The 20,070-nt window shown below is 34.1% G+C and overlaps 1 protein-coding gene and 1 long non-coding RNA gene across 3 annotated transcripts; one reads left to right on the top strand and one right to left on the bottom strand.

Moving 5' to 3' along the window:
- Positions 1–541: 541 nt before the first annotated feature.
- Positions 542–10,919, bottom strand: LOC106625161 (uncharacterized). The gene is made up of 2 exons (XM_070109445.1): positions 10,645–10,919; positions 542–1,258 (listed from the first exon to the last, which is right to left on the bottom strand). Exons 1-2 carry the CDS (start codon positions 10,755–10,757, stop codon positions 592–594), a joined length of 780 nt encoding a protein of 259 aa, XP_069965546.1. The 5' UTR covers positions 10,758–10,919; the 3' UTR covers positions 542–591.
- A 66-nt stretch (positions 10,920–10,985) lies between these two features.
- On the top strand, positions 10,986–18,201 carry LOC138857258 (uncharacterized). 2 transcript variants are annotated; one of them, XR_011396337.1, is made up of 3 exons: positions 10,986–11,373; positions 16,086–16,241; positions 16,341–18,201. It is a non-coding gene; the product is annotated as an uncharacterized lncRNA (long non-coding RNA). The 2 variants fall into 2 exon arrangements; XR_011396336.1 differs by having other exon boundaries at positions 16,086–18,201.
- The last annotated feature ends 1,869 nt before the right edge of the window (positions 18,202–20,070 follow it).

Genomic DNA, 20,070 nt, shown 5'->3' on the forward strand with positions numbered 1-20,070 from the left:
AGTCGTTTGTCGCCATTTCGTGTAAATTTCCGAATTCTATAAACCCTTATTTTAATATGAGGAAAGGTCACATGAGGAAACTGGTCAGGACATGAGGAAACTGGTCAGGAACAAGAGATAACATATACACTTAATTTTTTATTTATTTAAGAACGTTTCTAACTGAACAATTTACCAAAAAAAAAAATATTACTTATACACTTTTTTGTTGTGAACTATTTTTTAAGAATTTAAATGTCTATTGATGCATTAATATCATTATAAAAATATTTATAATTGTAATAATTGAGCTTAAATGCTACATTCGTATAAATTGATACAAACAAAAATCCAATATTATTCGAAGTTGAAAAGAGGTTGCTTCTTGTGTTTAAAACTCTTCGATGTGTTCAAATTGACCTCATTTTAAATCTGTTCTCGTTACCTTCATTACCCAGTCTATCTGATTTATAGCTTTTATTTTTAACTACCTTTTTCGACTAATAACTTCAAGTCTATCTCAATTTTTTGCTGTTCTAGGGAATTGTTAAGCGAAACAACATTATAAGAGATTAAAAAAATCGTTTATTAACAAAAAGGATACATTTTTGATTACAATGATACAAGCATATCAACGTCGTTTTTATTATAGATATGGTGTAAAATATCGTCGTCATCTTTCTGCACAAAAATACTGTTATGTCTGCAAAATATGTGTTTATAGTTAGCAGATAGCAGAGATTTGGCATATCCAAATAATTCGTTAGTATCTTGGTCCACATATTCGTTTAATGTTATTCCTTGAGGATACAAAATTTCCTTATTTCTAAGAAATAAATCCTTAATTTTGTGTGTGGTAAATTTTACAACTATGTTGAGTTTGTTGTTATAATTTTGAGGCCTTAGAAGGTACTTTCGATCAAAAATAAACACTGTTTCAATATCAGAGCGCTCACAAGGTATTTTCATAATAAAAGCAAACATTAAAATTGTATCGATGAGAGGAGTTTTAATTTCCGATTTAGAAACTCCTTTCATTATTATACCTTTCAATTCAAAGGGCAAACTCAATACTTCACTTTTCATGTGACAAGGCAAGTCAGAGCATTTTCCCTCAGTTTGAACCTTTTTATTCATTTCCTGCAACTTTAATTCCGCCAGCTTGAGTTCAGCTTTTAGGCGTTCTATATCCTTATTTTTTGTCTCTTCCAAATTTAAATATATCTTGTGAGATTTTGGATTGAGTTTGCGGCATTGAGGACAAGCGAAAGAAGACGTGCTGAAAAATAAAAGAAAAGTACAGAAATTGTATAATAATGCAAAATAACAAAGCTAACTATCTAAAACTTCGTGTTTATTTTACATTAAACATAAGAACATGAATATATAGAATGGTTCATGATATCAACACTTACACTAATAGCCTTGACGTTGACCTAAAATGATGTCCAAAATTGTATCACGTATAACGTTTATCGATTTGACTCTTTCATTTATTTTCTTATATTTGTTTACTATTTAAAAATCAATATCCCAAAATATACCAATATTTCAGACTCAGGGCTATTCGTGTAATGCTCATTTTTCTTTTGAAATTACTTAAAGAAATTAATTAAAATATATTTAATGTTTAGTGTAGCACTTTTGCTCAGCTGTCATTGATTTCAACAATTTGTTCGTTGTTTACAGTCCAGTTTCGTGCCTCTTTTCCAAAATCGGACTGCTTTGTTGCTTAGGGTGTGGTGTTTACGGTTGTTGTTTCCCACATCATAGCATTGCAACCAGTACGCTTCACAGTCGGCTTGACATTAAACTATTGGAGCTCGGTATTGGGTTTCCACCAAACATAGATCTTTGATTGGACTTTGCTTGTCTGCAAAAATAAACGTCTTCAATAATGCAAAGCTTTAGTTTTTAGCTCTCAGGCGAAGGCAAATTGGCTTATTTTATCTGCAATAGCCAATGAATTACTTCATTCTTGCTACTCAGGCATTGAGGTCATGTGCACGTAGTACCGGCCTCACATTTTGGGCGCAGAATAATTTGCCCGCTGCGACTTTCCAGTTTTGAATTGATTTATAAGAAATTCTCACTTTTCAATTGTCGTGACGTGATAATAAATTGCTATTTTTTATTATTATTGACTGTAGAATTGAATTTTGAATTTACTATGTTAAAGGCTTATCGGAGTTTCTCTTCATAATTAGAGGCACCCTTTTGATTTTATTCTGTATTGAGAGGAGGTGAAATATTTGATATAAAAAGAATTAGTATTTTAGTGCCCCAAACGGAAAATTTTGACAGTAGAAATTCAAAACAAACGTGCGATCTTAGATTTTTTGTTACTTAAATTATTAAATAATTCAATTCACTTGGCTGTTTTATCTAAGGGCGCGTCTACATCTTCTGGACTTTGTTGTACAAGTATATAAAGGAATTCCGAGCTATCCATTTTAAAAAATTTTGATATAAGCTCGGATCATTCGGCCATATTTGTTACTATAAACTCACAGCCTGAAACAACTAGAAGGCAAAAGTTTATAACAGCAACAACTGACATAGATTACTTTCGTCAGTATTTGGATGTTCGCATAGAATCAAATACACTTATTAAAAATAGATTAGATTTAGATTCTGCAGTAGAGTCATTCCCTCGACTTATTTACGAAGCAATATATCAAGCTACTCCCATTAATCAATCTCGTTTTCCTCATAAAACCTATATTTCCTTTCTAATAAGAGATATGATAAGAAAGAAGGCCAAATTAAGAAACATTTGGCAGAATAGACGATTGCTTATTCAAAGTATACACAAGTGATAAAAAGAAATTTAATCGGGCCACCAAAGAACTCAAATTAGCCTTATAAGCCTCAGGCGATTATAAGAATCAGACAGTCTCAGAATTTCTCAAAAATCTTGTAGTTGATAAAAAACACCGAGCACAGTTTATGGAAAATAACGAAATTATATTTATATTTAAAACCTTCAAGAAGAAGAAATGTTGCCATAAGAAATACTAAAGGGTCGTGGTGTACATCTGACTCAAGTACAGCGCAAGTATTTTGTGAATACCAATCAACAGCCTTACAGATAAAAAAGAAGTTATGGGATTTCTTTATGTGGCTTGTCAAATGGATTTTCCAGTAAAATCTATATCACAATTAGAAGTTGAAGAAGAAATAAAAGCACAAAAGTAGGAGGATATAATGGTATTCAAGCAAAAATTATCAAAGCGCTTTCTGATAAATGCATGCAATATTTGACTTTGTTATTCAACACAATTCTTCAACTTGATCACTTTCCAACAAAATTTTTTAAAGAATATTTCTGGGAAGAATGTTGTCAGTTATTGATCACCATTTACCTGATGCACTTGAAAATAAAAAATACTCCTCAGGAGTATTTTCGGATATTCAACAGACTTTTGATCTTGTGTGGCAGGATTGCCTTATAAAATAAAAAAATATTTCCTTTTCCATTTTATTTAATGCTGGAATCGTATTTGAGTGGTCGCAGCTTTTATATAAATCATAGGAACGAACACTGGATTGCCTCAAGGTAGTGTTCCTGGACCTGTCCTTCATATAATATTATATCCACCTCTGATTTCCTAACCTCCAAAGAGGTTTTGATTGTTACACTACTTTAATGGCAGCTGACGATATTCCAGCTAGTGCTACATCACATATTCAACTTGAATTGGAAGGAATAGAAACATGGATGAAAAAATTGAATGTTAAAGTGAAGACCGAGAAATCTGACCACGTAACATTTATATAATGTAAAAATGACACTCAGATTCCTGAAAAAGTTCAGTTAGTAATCTTGGAATGTATCTTAATGGACGACTTACGTGGAAAGATCATATCTAAGCAAAGCGGTAGCAACTTAAGATTAAGACACACAGAATGTATTGGCTTCTTCGTTCGAAGTCTGAACTAAGTCTTGAGAATAAAATTTGTTTATACAAAGTGATTTTAAAACCAGTGTGGGCATATGGTATACAGCTGTGGGACACGGCTTCCAAATCAAATATAGAAATGCTTCAACGCTACCAGTCAAATACACTAAGAATGTTTGTTTGTTATATAGATACATATAAAGTCAAGAAACTCAACGACTCAAAAGGTATCATGTTTTAGATTTGCCTTTGAGAAATTAAGAAGGTACACGAGCTAATATATATGTATGTATATATTTATTTAAAAATAGATTTTAATGAAATAATCATTGATATCTCTTGTTAATATAATTACTTCCTCAATTTTGCTGAATGTTATTAAGACCGATTGCAAAAAAAAACAACCAAAATAATAATAATAATAATAACAATATTTTACATTCAGGAAGGTTCTGTAATTCACTTCCGAGTGAATTTCAATTAAATTGGTCATTTTTTTTTGATCTTCTTAATCTGTCGTTAGCATTAGAAACGTTGTGAAGCAGCCTAACGAACCATCCTAAAGGTCTCAAATGGACTATTAAGAACACTAAAAAGTATTAAAATAAGAGTGGTACATTTGTGAAGTGGTGGTCTGGCCATTATAGAGAAACTTTAAACGTAGATGACAAAGCAGGAAGTGGGAGGAATTAGGTGACATCTAAAAGTGAGGACATAGCTATTACTTTCCTATTAGAGAAGAAACCATTTTGTTTAAAAGGGGATTAGATATACACATCTGTAAATACAATACGGGACAGACTTTAAAGATCTGGCATCAAACGCAGCAGTACTATAATAAAACCCCTACTTTCAACAACACACATTGAACGAATAATACCCTTCACAAATACAAAAGGTTCCTTACATGAATTTCTTAGGAGATTGCATTATTGAAATGAAAAAGTTATCCATGCAAGCATTTGATTCCGATCGTTGTGGCAGCTATATGATATAGTGGTCCGATATCAGCAGTTCTTTCCTTCTCCTTAGGTAGAAAAGGACGTGTGCAAAATTTCATATCGATATCTCAAAAACTGAAAGAGTAGTTTGCGTACATATAAACAGACGGAAATAGCTAAATCGACTCAACTCATCGTTTATACCATATACACCAGCTCTAATAAGTCTGGACTCCTTTACAAAATAAATTTTTTCTGCTTTAAATCTTAGAAATTATTGGTTAAATAACTAAATTTTGTATACGCTAAATTGCTAACGGTACTAATTATGCCCCACCGACAGGCGAAACCATAGATAACGGATCTTTTGTACCCGGAACCAAAGAAATTCATGTGTCAAAGTGTTCGTTCATCTCGTTTAAGTTCTAGTTATTGTATCGTACACCCCACGAATTTAAATAAAAAAAATTATAGTAAAAACTATCTTAAAGAAGTTTTAGTTTACAGACTTTTAAACATTTTGCATTTTTGGTAGTAATGGAGGCAAAGGAAAAAAAGTTAAAAGGGTGAAAGAAAAATTATTATTAAATTGCACAATAAAGTTCTAATATAACCCCTAAATAACATAGACCATTGGTAAAAATTGCTATTAGTTTGGACAATTAATCAAACCCTTGCAAAGCAAAACACAAAAGGTGTTGACAGTTGTATTAGGACGTTATGAAGAAGCCACAACCTTACAATATCCGTTGAATGTTTGGTTTCGTTGTCTTGTTGAAACCAAAATCCGTTGTCTAGACAAAATTTTTCGGCACTTTGTCTTAAATTGTTCTTTAAGTGTTTACAATTTCCTTATATGACCATCACACCTACTCCGAGATGTGTACCCATGAATTTTCGTGTGGCGTACGAAAACATGTTAAGTAGCAACCAATATGTTAAAACAGTTTACTGAAGTCAGCTGAAGGGCTTTAAGGCAAAATAACCATGCTTGGATATTGCACATAGGCGTGGACTATGTACGCGATGGAAACAAGAAAACCATATGGTTACTTTAAATTGGACATCACAGTCACCAGACGCCAATCCAAAAGAGAATGTTTGGGCTTTAATGAAAGCCAAGATATCAAGAAAACATTTAACATAATCAAAAGATTTCATTCGGATACTCCCAACTTACCTGTAGGTCACTTCCTGTGGAATATGCGGAAAATTTAGTTGCAAGTTTTTTGAAAGAATATACATTTCATTTAGTTTTTAATAAATCTTTGGAAGATATTGTTTATATCCGGTGATAGAACGAGCATATTAAGAGAACTCTTTCAAAAGGTTACAAAAATTATACAAATTTTATCTATTATGCAGAATGAAAATTAAATCTAAAACGTATGTATGTAAAATATACCTTTGTATTACGAATATTTTTTTTCCAACCTCACTATAACGAATTTTTAGACTCAGCAAAATATAGATCGAAACTATTTTTGACCTTTACTTAACGAATTTTTTGATCCACAACCTTCATATAACGAATGACTGCTTTTCGCGTCAGCTGTTTGACTGTAGTCAAAAACATCCCTCCCTAGTTAATCGTTTTTATACTCTCGCAACCTGTTGCTACAGAGTATAATAGTTTTGTTGTTGGTATTGCAGATGGGCGTAATCGGACCACTGCCACGCCCACAAAACGCCATTAATCAAAAATAAATAACTTGCCATAACTAAGCTCCGCAATAAGATACAAGACTGTTATTTGGTACACAGGATTAGAAAGGGGCATCTGCAGTTAAAACTTTTTTTTGAAAAGTGGGCGTGGTCCCGCCTCTAATAGGTTTAATGTGCACATCTCCTTAACCGCTAATGCTATATTAACAAAATTCACTAGAAGCAAATGTTTTTAGCACTTCTATTGACGGTGTGAAAATAGTTGAAATCGGGTGGCAACTCCGCCCACTCCCCATATAACGGTACTGTTAAAAACTACTAAAAGCGCGATAAATCAAGCACTAAACACGCCAGAGACATTAAATTTTATCTCTGAGATGGTATAAATTGGCTTTATAGGAACCGCGTTCAAAATTAGTCAGTGGGTGTGGCACAGCCCACTTTTAGGTGAAAACCCATATCTTGAGATCTGCTCAACCAAATTCAGTGCATAACGTTCTTTTCATGTTTCTATGTCATAGTGCGAAAATGGGCGAAATCGGACTACAACCACGCCTATTGCCCATATAACACCATTTTAAATTCCATCTGATTCTTTCACTTTCCACTATGCAAATCAGGCAACAATGACTGTATCGGGATAAAACTTTGCGTGAATAATGCGATTAAAGTATGCCACCTTGTGGCCAAAAATTATCTAAATCGAACCAAAATTGTTTAAGCCCCTAAGTACTAAATATGTGGACCCCATTGCCTATAGTTGACCTTCTACCGAAAATATCAGTCAATCCACAAAGAAATCTCAAACGAGTATACTATTTGACTTTGCGAGAGTATAAAATGTTCGGTTACATCCGAACTTAGCGCTTCCTTACTTGTTTTAATTTAAAATTTTTAACGGTTAAAAGAAAATATTGCACCGACGAGAAACACAACCTTATTATAAAAGTAAGAAAAAATGGGGGAAAAACTTATTCGGAAATAGAAGACTCCTGAGATGTATTGTACTAATGATAAATTATAATAAACTAAATACTTGTATGTCAGAAAACCAGAAAAAAGAAGCAGGAAAAGAAAGACAACTGCAACAGACGATCGATGCTTAGTTAGCTAAAGCAAAACTAATCCTGCTGCGTCTTCGTTTGGTATCTAAAAGCAACTAAGTGCCGTTTCACACAGGGACTCAAAAGAGTCCTTTCTTACTTGTTTGACTATAGTTTGCTCACTCCCTCCACTAGCTAGCAAAAGCTGATGATTTGATTGGCTCGCAGCTACTTGCGACTTTTCGAAGAAGCTGAGGATGCAAAGCTCAAATTTTCAATTCCTCTTTCGCTGCAACTACGATTACTACCTACAATCTTCCGTAAAACAGTTTTTTTATACCCTGAACAGGGTATATTAATTTTGCCACGAAGTTTGTAACATCCAAAAGTAAACGGCGGAGACCATATAAAGTATATATATAAATGATCACCGTGACGAGCTGATGTGATTTAGCCATGTCCGTCTGTCCATCCGTCCGTCTGTAGTCCCTCAGTTTTTGAGATATCGATCTGAAATTTTGAACAAGTCTTTTTCTTACCAAGAAGCTGCTCATTTGTCGGAACGGCCGATATCGGACCACTATAGCATATAGCTGCCATACAAACTGAACGATCGGAATCAAGTGTTTGTATGGAAAACTCTTGCATTTGACGAGGAATCTTCACGAAATTTGACACGGATTATTATTTAAAGCAACAATGTAATCTCCGGAGAAGTTATTTAGATCGGATGACTATAGCATATAGCTGCCATACAAACTGAACAATCGGAATGAAGTGCTTGTATGGGAAATTCTTTAATTTGACGAGGTATCTTCACGCAATTTAGCATGGATAATCTATTCGCCGAAGAAATTGTATAGATCGGATGACTATAACATATAGCTGCCATATTAACTGAACAATCGGAGTAAAGTCCTAGAAAACGCTTTCATTTGACGAGGTATCTTTCCGAAATTTGGCATGGATTATTATTTAAGGCAACAATGGAATCTCCGAAGAAATTGTTTAGATCGGATCACTATGTCATATAGCAATCTTATAAAATGACCGATCGGAGTAAAGTGCCTGCATGGAAAAAAATTTAGTTTTTTCTTGCCGATTCCCGAAATTAGATCGGAATCAAGTTCTTGTAAGGAATCTTTGTATCTGTGAAGGGTATTATAGCTTCGGTGCAACCGAAGTTAACGGTTTTTCTTGTTAAAAACTAATTTAAACTTCGTCTTTTGATCCAGTAAATTCAGTTGCAATGGCTGAAAAACGTAAAAGGTGTTTGTTAAGTGTTGCAGAGAAACGAAACATAATCAAGTTTGTAGACCAAAATCCTTCAGTAAAAAAATTAGAGATTGTCAGGAAGTTTGACATTCCAACAAGTACATTAGCTACATTTTTGAAATCAAAAGAAAAATTTGCTGAAGAAAGCGGGCTACCTGCAAATAGTAAATATATATTTGTAACAAACCTCGCTGTAAATAGAGTTTAACCTGCTACAGTATCCAGGCTTCTTATTCGCCACCGATGATGATATGTTCCTCAACATGGGACATATAAACCTTGTTATATAAGTGTGTTCACCATTGCCGTAAGGTAAGGAGAGACATTCCAAATTTTATCTCATTTACAACATTATCAAAGTACATATTATTTTCAATTTTCCCCGTATGTTGTAATAATTCTAGTTTTGTTTGCAATTTTCTCAAGAAAACATAAAACTGCTTGAAGAGGAGAAAACTGTGCTGCTTAACTGGGACTTAAATGCCTTTCTATGCAAATGTTCAACACTTCCAAACACATCCAGTAATTATCCGGACCGCGATGTTCTGGCAAGTCCTGCTGCATCCAGGCGATCATATTGGGGTTGCATAGTTAGCAACGGCTGGCCGATTGTCTTGTTAGTTACCAAGACTCTTGTTTCAGCTGTGTACCTTAGTAATAATCGCGATCGTAGGCGTTGTGAATGAGTACAGACTATCAAATGTAACACCCACACTACTTCGATCAGTTTGTAAACATGGTTGCTGCGGATTCGGAGTTTTAGAATCCTTGCAAACAAGAAGAGAGAAGGTAATGGAAATAGGCTTTTATTTTCAAACAGATAATAACGAGTTGCGAGTTGTAGTATTTAAACAGTATCAGGAATATTACATCTTCCTGTGGAAATACTTCTTAACTGTGATCTTCGAAATAGTACGGATCAATCGTTCAGATAATGAATGATCGAAAGAAGAGTTCGATGTGTTCTTGAAGCGTTGTGTGATTGACTGTGTCGAAAGCTTTTGACAAGTCCAACGCTAATGGTATGGTCCTTTTTCTGGGCATTTATGACACTAAGTGCTGTGGGAAGGTCGAGAGTAGCCAAACCTGTCTTCACTACTAAGAAAAGGAGACTTATCGGGCGAAGACTCATAGGTTTGCCGATGGCCCATACTTTAGTAAAGAAATCACTCTTCCGATTTTCCACATATCAAGTAAGCGAAGAGGGGTAAGTGAGAACCTTGGTCAATTATTTTACCTCCGTCGTGCTTGTTGTATTAGAATCAACATGTTTATGCCATCTGAACCGATGGATTTGGACGATTTACTCTTGTTGATGTTGATGTTCGACCTATTCATAGAAGTGTACATTATATATTGTCAAGTAAACAACATGGAAGACCTTTTGCTACACTTTGCTTCGCCAGATAAGTTTGATGCATGCTTTTGACACACTCAAATTTATTAGCGAATATCTTGAAAACTATAAATTTACGCCAGCAAAAAAACTTATTTATTATTATATATTTTAATACCCCCGGGTTTATTATATCGATTCTAATTCGCAGTCTTAAAGTTTATTCCGCACGTCGCAGCAACATTCCCATCCTGGAGTCTTTAAATTATGTTTGAATTTCGAATATTACGGCTGGGATTAAGATATCTAAATGTATATATTTTCTTAATCTGAACAACTTTCTCTATCCGTACATACCCATTTTAACCACGTATTCGGGAGATGCTATTCTAAATTTTACCCAATCTTTCAAAAGGTCAATATATTCTTTACCAATATCATTTTTATTTTATAATTAAATATAATATTTTCAATCTACAATAAATGTTCTAAAACATACTTACTTCCCTGCACAGCGATCTAAACATTCCTTGTGAAAAATATGGCCACAATCAGTACTATACACATCTACGGAATCCTTGAAATCTTCCAAACATATACTGCATTCTAAAGACATTTTTCAAATCACAATTATTAACCATATAAGAAACCACTATCTCATATACTTAGCTGCAAAATAATTGATGGGATATTAGTTTCTTTTTGTGTCACTATCGATAGTTTGTTTTGCTTATCGATGGTTTATGCCTTTATTAGACTTTTCAACAATTTTTATCAACAGAAAATCTTCTCTTAATATTGTAACGGATTTCTCGATAAATCGTCTCCCTTGTAATTCACTCTTGAGTTCGATCACTTGATTGTTAAATAAAAGTCCAAATTTAGTGACTATACACTTATCTTTATTTCTAATTACAACAACTTAACACTCACCGCTTCTTATTTGAGCTTATAACTGCTTGCTTATGTCTCAATTGCTATTAACACGACAACACTCTATCCATGGTATAAGGGAGTAGCAAAAGTGCCCATTCACAGTACTTTCGCCACCTAGGGCTACGTTCACAATAAAACCAACATGGCCGTCTCTGGTGAGTTAGTGGATAGGGGTTAAAACGGTTTACTCATAACAAAAACGCCGTAATAATTATTTCTAAATATTTTCAAATTTGGTTATGGAATGATGTTTAATGCTGAGTTGAAGTTGCAATATCTTTTGAGTATAAAATACGGTAGGCATACCAGGTAGCTGGCTCTGTATATCAGCATGTAGCGATGAAAATATGTACAATAATTTATTATAACTCTTTACATAAACAATTAAAATATTTTTATAAAGTTCTAAGTTTAGTTTTTGAATTTATAGATTTCTTAAAGAAACTATTTGTTGAAGTTCCAATATCTTTAAAGTATAAAATGCGGTAGATGTATTCCTTTCCTAAAAAGTAGTTTAAATTAGCTACGCAACAACAATGTTAAAGCGGCCTTTACACGGTCATTCATGTTTGAAAGCATGTGCGGCGTGTTGAGAAGAATGAGCGTGTAAACATAATAAATTCGTGTTCGTCATACATTTTAAAATATTTTAAAAACATATTGTTGTTATGAACATGTTTTATGGTGTAAACGCTTGCGTCATGCACTCAGTATATTTTTTCAGTCGTAAGCAAACATTGAAGCGTAATGACGTCACGGATGAACGAAGAACTGTGGAAGGACTTCTTTGAAATTTATCAAAGCGTTCTGGATGGCTGGATTATACATTTTTTAAAAAATCGTATAACATATAATTAAAAAAAAATATAACAAAGAAACAATACAATTATTAATAAAATATCATGGTTTTATGATGAACGTTTTAAATTAAATTAGCAAATAAAATTTAGTTGCACGTTATTCAAAAGTATTTGTGTCGGCCCCTGAAATTTTGTTTCGCACTGCTTTTGTTAGCTATTTTTGGCGGGTTTATTTCTGGCATCCCGCCTTTTTTGACATCAGCTGTTCGAAATTCCCTGATTTTAATAACCAAGGAAAGAGAATAACAGAAAAATCAGCGAAAATGAGAGAGTCTCGCTCATGTCATCCTTGTTATTTCATCCTTGATGTTGCTTCGTTCACAAATAACAGAGAAATAAAGTATGATTGCATGTTCGACCGTTTAAACGAAAACCATTTTTTTTTGCATCATACCATGTTTGCATACAAAAATGACCGTGTAAAGGCCGCTTAAGGACCAATACTGGCAACAAATAAGAATTTTTTGGATCCCGTTATTTGACATGGTTGCTTAATTGCATCTATCAGTTTTCTGCGGTGAATATTTATTAATTTACCACAGTTAAAAATAGGCATAAATATATATCTTAATTACTCTGAAATTTGCCAATAGTAATCGCTCTTTTCAAAATGTATATTGAATTAAACTGATTTTATTTTGAAAAAATACAAAAGTTTTACATATAATCAATATTTTTGGGACCACTTTTTCATAAATTAAGAGAAAATAGCAATATGCAACCATTTTCCGGTCAAAAGTCAGCCATCCTGGCTGTCCATAGAAACACAACCCCTAGGCGCACTTGACGTTTTTTCATGGACACCTCTCAGGTATGACTTTGTTTACAACGATCAGCTGATAGTTTCTCTAGTCCCTTATTACGATGCTATAACAAAAACTGTACCTGCTGCATAGTCCAGCAGCCCTTATATAGTAGGTCTTTAAAAAAACTTCGACTCTAGAACATTCTGGCAACTAGACAGTTGCTTCTGAAAATTTAATCGTGTTCGCCACACTGCCCTCCACCTAAGCATGGCTAAAATCAAGGATAAAATGATCCGTAACTCTTTGATTCGAGAGAGCGCTGTCAAAGTCCACATTTTTTATAACATTTGACAGTGGTGCCAGTGGAAAGAAATAAGTTTTGAGATTTTTTGATGTATTTCTTGGGTATTTTTCGGTTTTCATTTAACAGAAAAATATACATAATTAATATTAGTTTAACAAACTAGATATCCTATATGTGGTCTTAATATATGTACATGTTTATTTTAATTACAAATAATTTTCAAAATTAACTTCTAAAGCTCAATTCAACCAAATATTTTCATATTTCAACAAGTTTTAAATAACCAAAGTATTAACATTACTTATTTTTTATATACTCAATAAATAAATATCTTTTGATAATTTATTCGGAGTCAAAGTTTACATAACAATTACTGGGAATTCTTACAAAAATATGTATATACGTTGACAATTGGTACCGCTAAGCAAAACAATACTCTGCGGAAAAATACCCGCTCTTTCTTAAAATCAAAACTATATTAAATCATTTTAAATAAAGATTAGAAACACACGTAAATGTCACTAAAAAATCGGATCACACAAATAACCCTCTGATTTCGCAATTTATTTCTGCGGGATTCTTAGTCGTTCAGTAGCTCATGAATTCGTGGTTTACTTTGGCAGCACTGAAAGTTCATGAGCTCTCTCAGAAGGCAAAGAGAGGAGTTTCGGATCATTTTATCCATCCTAAGTCTGATCGTCCCGATTAGACATATTTGCAGTGCCAAATACAAAGCATTTATTCCCCTCATCTCTTCTTTTAGGCTGGTGTTAACTTATATAGCCATCCTTCTCTTCTTGGATTTAATTCCATCCGTTTTCCGGATACGCAGTTTCTGGTACATCCTTTGACTTAAAGCTGACTCAAGATTCCATTCTTCATCAGAATTAACCTCCATTGGAACACCGAATCTCGTTACTCAGTTCTTGGTGAATGTATCCGCCACTGGTTCAGCCTCTAGATTAGGAATTGTGTATTCTTCTGGCCATTCGTTGAAATGGTCCTTGACTACCAAAATATAACTATTTCCTTTTTTTTTTTGTGGGAAATGGACCATATTCACCCACGTCAATTTGCTTAACTGGCGCACCTGAACTGTACTGTTTCATCTGGCCATGACTCCTAGACCTTGATCGTTTAGCTACAATGCACTCAGCATGTTTCGCAATCCTCTCCATAGCTAATTGACGACAACCAGTTCAATAAAACTTTTACTTCAATTTCTCCAAGATTTTCATGATTCTCAAGTGTCCTTCTCTTGGACCTTTGTACTGCTCGTTAAGAACTTCAGGAATGCTATCCTTTGGAACAACCATAAGTAATCGGGAGGTTTGCCCATTTTCGCTTTTCCATACTCAATGCAAGCTACCACACACCAACTTTAAACTGCTCCGCTCTGCCTAATATGCTTTTGCGACTGAGCTTTCTGAATTTATTTCTCCACTTGTTGTACATTGGTTCAACTCCACTTCATGCATTATCCCTTCCAATTTTGGACCTTCCTCTAAAGAGTCATCCGTTTCAGGTTCAATTTTATCCTGCTCTTCCACCTCCGCTGGTATACAAGCCTCTTGCTCTTCTGACTGTAACGACCCTTTTACCTCCTCTTTCAACTGTAAGGACACCTGCGCTGACATACGCACGTCCAGCTCTTCCGATTGCGAGGACACTTGTGCTGGTATACAAGCTTCTTGCACCGCGAACTGCTCTTCCAACTGTGAAGACACTGATATACGTGCATCGTGCGTTGGGAACTCCTTCCAGATGAGGGACGATTAATTTCCAGAAGCAACTAGACAGTGAAATCGTAGCTGCCAGAATGGTTTAGGGGCGAAGTTTTGTTAAACATCTACAATATAAGGGCTGCCAGATTGTGCAGCAGGGACAGTTCTAGTTAGAGTGTTTTTTACCGCTCAGCGTTAACACCGACGTGGCATCGCTAAGTAAAGCGGTAACCTTGCGTCAAAATCTGTAATAATGTAAAATTGTATTTGTGCAAGCATTAAACACAGCGCGTCAAGTTATTTTTCAGATAAAATTTCTTCGTTTTCCTGCAGCCAACTTTACTTCTTAACGCGCTGCCAACTTTTTTACAGAAATGTTCCGCTCCTGCTGTCATTTAGTCTCTTTACAGAGCATATAAACGAATATAACGTTGACTAATTTTATTCTGCAGAGTCGGAGAGAATGTTTAGCCAGGCTGGATTGCCAATATCTATAGGAGAACAGAATTAAAGGCTTAAAACTAACACAAATTGCTATTTTAAACAAAAATAAGTTAAAAAATAAAAAACGTATTTTAAGTATAAATTACTTGACCTCATCTCATTAGTAAACGTAAAAAGAAAGAAAGAAAGAAGAAGAAATTCGTTAATTCTCAGAGCAGTTTAGATAGCAATGTAGTATGAAAAATTGTAACTTTATTAATTTTTTTTGTGTATTGTTTTATAATCCAAAATATCCAAAGATTATTTCATAACAATTAAGTGTATAAAGCATGGACAACATGATCCGAAACTCCTCTCTTTATTGTTGAGAGAGCCCATCATCTCGTGCTTTGCTTTTGTAGCACTGAAAGTTCATGGGCTACTGAACAGATGACAAGTAAAACAACGAACTACCACTAAGGATCCCGCAGAAAAAAATTGCGAAAACAGTTGGTTATTTGTGAAATCAGATTTTTCATACTCTTTTTGAACATTGGTGTCAGTTTTGCTTTGAAAACTCATAATTTCTTTATTTTAAATGCAATCACAATCAAACTTCTTGACTTTTTTTTAATCGAACACATCATTTTAAGTTTAAATATTATTTAACAGGTTTCTTGGCTATTGCCACACAAAAATTATAACATATTTGACCACGCACAGTGGACCAGATTTTCAAAAAAGCTGGCCAAAACTCAAAAAAATAAAAGTGAAAAAGGTTTAAACAAGTTATTTTCTAATCTTTGATGCATTGACTTTAAGCATGTAAAAGCATTTTGATGTATCTTGTTTAGTTTCTTAGTAATGTGATATTATTTATTTCGTAATTTTTTAATTTACATGTAAATTAAATGGGAACAATAAACGGCATTTTTCCTTTTCTACAACAAGTGTTCCGTGCATTTCCGCGCAGTACCACGGTCAGGAACTTCTTAAGGGCACTTAAGAGTGTGACCTCAAATCAAACAATCTTGCGACAACTTGCGACTTCGTGATTTTTCAACCATCCAGTTGAAGGGCAGTTATCAGAAGAAGCACAGGAGTCAGGTAACAAAAATTATAAAATGTACAGGCTAAGTCACAAAAGGAAGTTTTCACGAACTCATACAAACCAAGATTTATTAAATATTCTTCTTGTCTCATCAGATCCTTTAATTTCGAGCTTACAAAAAACTCCAAGAAAAAAATCTAAATAATTTTCAGCTGATGTCATTGCTCTTTTGAAAATGCCTGATATTCCACAAACTATCACACAAAACGAAGAATCGGAAAACGATGAAACCTCAGATGAGGAATAAAACAAAATTTATTAATATTTAAAATTTTTTAAAAATTTAGAGAATTAAAAAAAAAAAAAAAAAATATTTAAAAAATACCAAAAAAAAATATAAAATATAAAAAGTAAAAAAAAACAACTAAAAATAAAAAAATAGAAAAAAAATGAAATGCAATGGGTCCCACCCCATACCTTCTCGTGGTAAAGCGCGTAAGTAAATTTATAAAATTGAAACTAATTGGGCGAGGGCAAATTTTCAATTTAAGTATAAAGGTAGCCTATATATATGTTTCTTTACTGTGGCTATCAAAGTCTTAAGTACACAAATTTTCAGTGTTGAATCTTAATTTTTCAGTCGTTTAACCTCAGAAGAACTTTAGAAAATTGTTGAATTACCTTGAAACCATGTTTTTCAAATTCAGCGCATCAAAAAACATAGGTATACTAATTTTTAGTTCGAAATTCGAATTTTTTTAATGTTTTACCTTAAAATGACCTTTAAGAACTCGTTCAATCATCTTAAAACTATGTTTTTCGAAGTCAGCGCATCAAAAAACATGGGTATACTAATTTTTGTACCGTTATCTTATTAATTAGAGTTTTGGCCAGCTTTTTTGAAAATCTGGCCCACTGTGCGTGGTCAAATATGTTATAATTTTTGTGAGGCAATAGCCAAGAAACCTGTTAAATAATATTTTAACTTAAAATGATGTATTCGATTAAAAAAAGTCAAGAAGAAATTATGAGTTTTCAAAGCAAAACTGACACCAATGTTCAAAAAGAGTATGAAAAATCTGATTTCACAAATAACCAACTGTTTTCGCAATTTTTTTCTGCGGGATCCTTAGTGGTAGTTCGTTGTTTTACTTGTCATCTGTTCAGTAGCCCATGAACTTTCAGTGCTACAAAAGCAAAGCACGAGATGATGGGCTCTCTCAACAATAAAGAGAGGAGTTTCGGATCATGTTGTCCATGCTTTATACACTTAATTGTTATGAAATAATCTTTGGATATTTTGGATTATAAAACAATACACAAAAAAAATTAATAAAGTTACAATTTTTCATACTACATTGCTATCTAAACTGCTCTGAGAATTAACGAATTTCTTCTTCTTTCTTTCTTTCTTTTTACGTTTACTAATGAGATGAGGTCAAGTAATTTATACTTAAAATACGTTTTTTATTTTTTAACTTATTTTTGTTTAAAATAGCAATTTGTGTTAGTTTTAAGCCTTTAATTCTGTTCTCCTATAGATATTGGCAATCCAGCCTGGCTAAACATTCTCTCCGACTCTGCAGAATAAAATTAGTCAACGTTATATTCGTTTATATGCTCTGTAAAGAGACTAAATGACAGCAGGAGCGGAACATTTCTGTAAAAAAGTTGGCAGCGCGTTAAGAAGTAAAGTTGGCTGCAGGAAAACGAAGAAATTTTATCTGAAAAATAACTTGACGCGCTGTGTTTAATGCTTGCACAAATACAATTTTACATTATTACAGATTTTGACGCAAGGTTACCGCTTTACTTAGCGATGCCACGTCGGTGTTAACGCTGAGCGGTAAAAAACACTCTAACTAGAACTGTCCCTGCTGCACAATCTGGCAGCCCTTATATTGTAGATGTTTAACAAAACTTCGCCCCTAAACCATTCTGGCAGCTACGATTTCACTGTCTAGTTGCTTCTGGAAATTAATCGTCCCTCATCTGGAAGGAGTTCCCAACGCACGATGCACGTATATCAGTGTCTTCACAGTTGGAAGAGCAGTTCGCGGTGCAAGAAGCTTGTATACCAGCACAAGTGTCCTCGCAATCGGAAGAGCTGGACGTGCGTATGTCAGCGCAGGTGTCCTTACAGTTGAAAGAGGAGGTAAAAGGGTCGTTACAGTCAGAAGAGCAAGAAGCTTGTATACCAGCGGAGGTGGAAGAGCAGGATAAAATTGAACCTGAAACGGATGACTCTTTAGAGGAAGGTCCAAAATTGGAAGGGATAATGCATGAAGTGGAGTTGAACCAATGTACAACAAGTGGAGAAATAAATTCAGAAAGCTCAGTCGCAAAAGCATATTAGGCAGAGCGGAGCAGTTTAAAGTTGGTGTGTGGTAGCTTGCATTGAGTATGGAAAAGCGAAAATGGGCAAACCTCCCGATTACTTATGGTTGTTCCAAAGGATAGCATTCCTGAAGTTCTTAACGAGCAGTACAAAGGTCCAAGAGAAGGACACTTGAGAATCATGAAAATCTTGGAGAAATTGAAGTAAAAGTTTTATTGAACTGGTTGTCGTCAATTAGCTATGGAGAGGATTGCGAAACATGCTGAGTGCATTGTAGCTAAACGATCAAGGTCTAGGAGTCATGGCCAGATGAAACAGTACAGTTCAGGTGCGCCAGTTAAGCAAATTGACGTGGGTGAATATGGTCCATTTCCCACAAAAAAAAATAGGAAATAGTTATATTTTGGTAGTCAAGGACCATTTCAACGAATGGCCAGAAGAATACACAATTCCTAATCTAGAGGCTGAACCAGTGGCGGACACATTCACCAAGAACTGAGTAACGAGATTCGGTGTTCCAATGGAGGTAAATTCTGATGAAGAATGGAATCTTGAGTCAGCTTTAAGTCAAAGGATGTACCAGAAACTGCGTATCCGGAAAACGGATGGAATTAAATCCAAGAAGAGAAGGATGGCTAGATAAGTTAACACCAGCCTAAAAGAAGAGATGAGGGGAATAAATGCTTTGTATTTGGCACTGCAAATATGTCTAATCGGGACGATCAGACTTAGGTCATGGATAAAATGATCCGAAACTCCTCTCTTTGCCTTCTGAGAGAGCTCATGAACTTTCAGTGCTGCCAAAGTAAACCACGAATTCATGAGCTACTGAACGACTAAGAATCCCGCAGAAATAAATTACGAAATCAGAGGGTTATTTGTGTGATCCGATTTTTTAGTGACATTTACGTGTGTTTCTAATCTTTATTTAAAATGATTTAATATAGTTTTGATTTTAAGAAAGAGCGGGTATTTTTCCGCAGAGTATTGTTTTGCTTAGCGGTACCAATTGTCAACGTATATACATATTTTTGTAAGAATTCCCAGTAATTGTTATGTAAACTTTGACTCCGAATAAATTATCAAAAGATATTTATTTATTGAGTATATAAAAAATAAGTAATGTTAATACTTAGGTTATTTAAAACTTGTTGAAATATGAAAATATTTGGTTGAATTGAGCTTTAGAAGTTAATTTTGAAAATCATTTGTAATTAAAATAAACATGTACATATATTAAGACCACATATAGGATATCTAGTTTGTTAAACTAATATTAATTATGTATATTTTTCTGTTAAATGAAAACCGAAAAATACCCAAGAAATACATCAAAAAATCTCAAAACTTATTTCTTTCCACTGGCACCACTGTCAAATGTTATAAAAAATGTGGACTTTGACAGCGCTCTCTCGAATCAAAGAGTTACGGATCATTTTATCCTTGATTTTAGCCATGCTTAGGTGGAGGGCAGTGTGGCGAACACGATTAAATTTTCAGAAGCAACTGTCTAGTTGCCAGAATGTTCTAGAGTCGAAGTTTTTTTA

This window comes from Bactrocera oleae, chromosome 5 (assembly GCF_042242935.1).
Source record: "Bactrocera oleae isolate idBacOlea1 chromosome 5, idBacOlea1, whole genome shotgun sequence".
NCBI lineage: Eukaryota > Metazoa > Arthropoda > Insecta > Diptera > Tephritidae > Bactrocera > Bactrocera oleae.

Bases quoted from the DNA above. Each gene is read 5' to 3' on its own strand.
- LOC106625161 (XM_070109445.1), bottom strand. From the start codon at position 10,757: ATGTCTTTAGAATGCAGTATATGTTTGGAAGATTTCAAGGATTCCGTA. The intron at 1,259-10,644 runs GTAAGTATGTTT...TTTATTTTTCAG, and splicing joins TTAGATCGCTGTGCAGGGAA to CACGTCTTCTTTCGCTTGTC.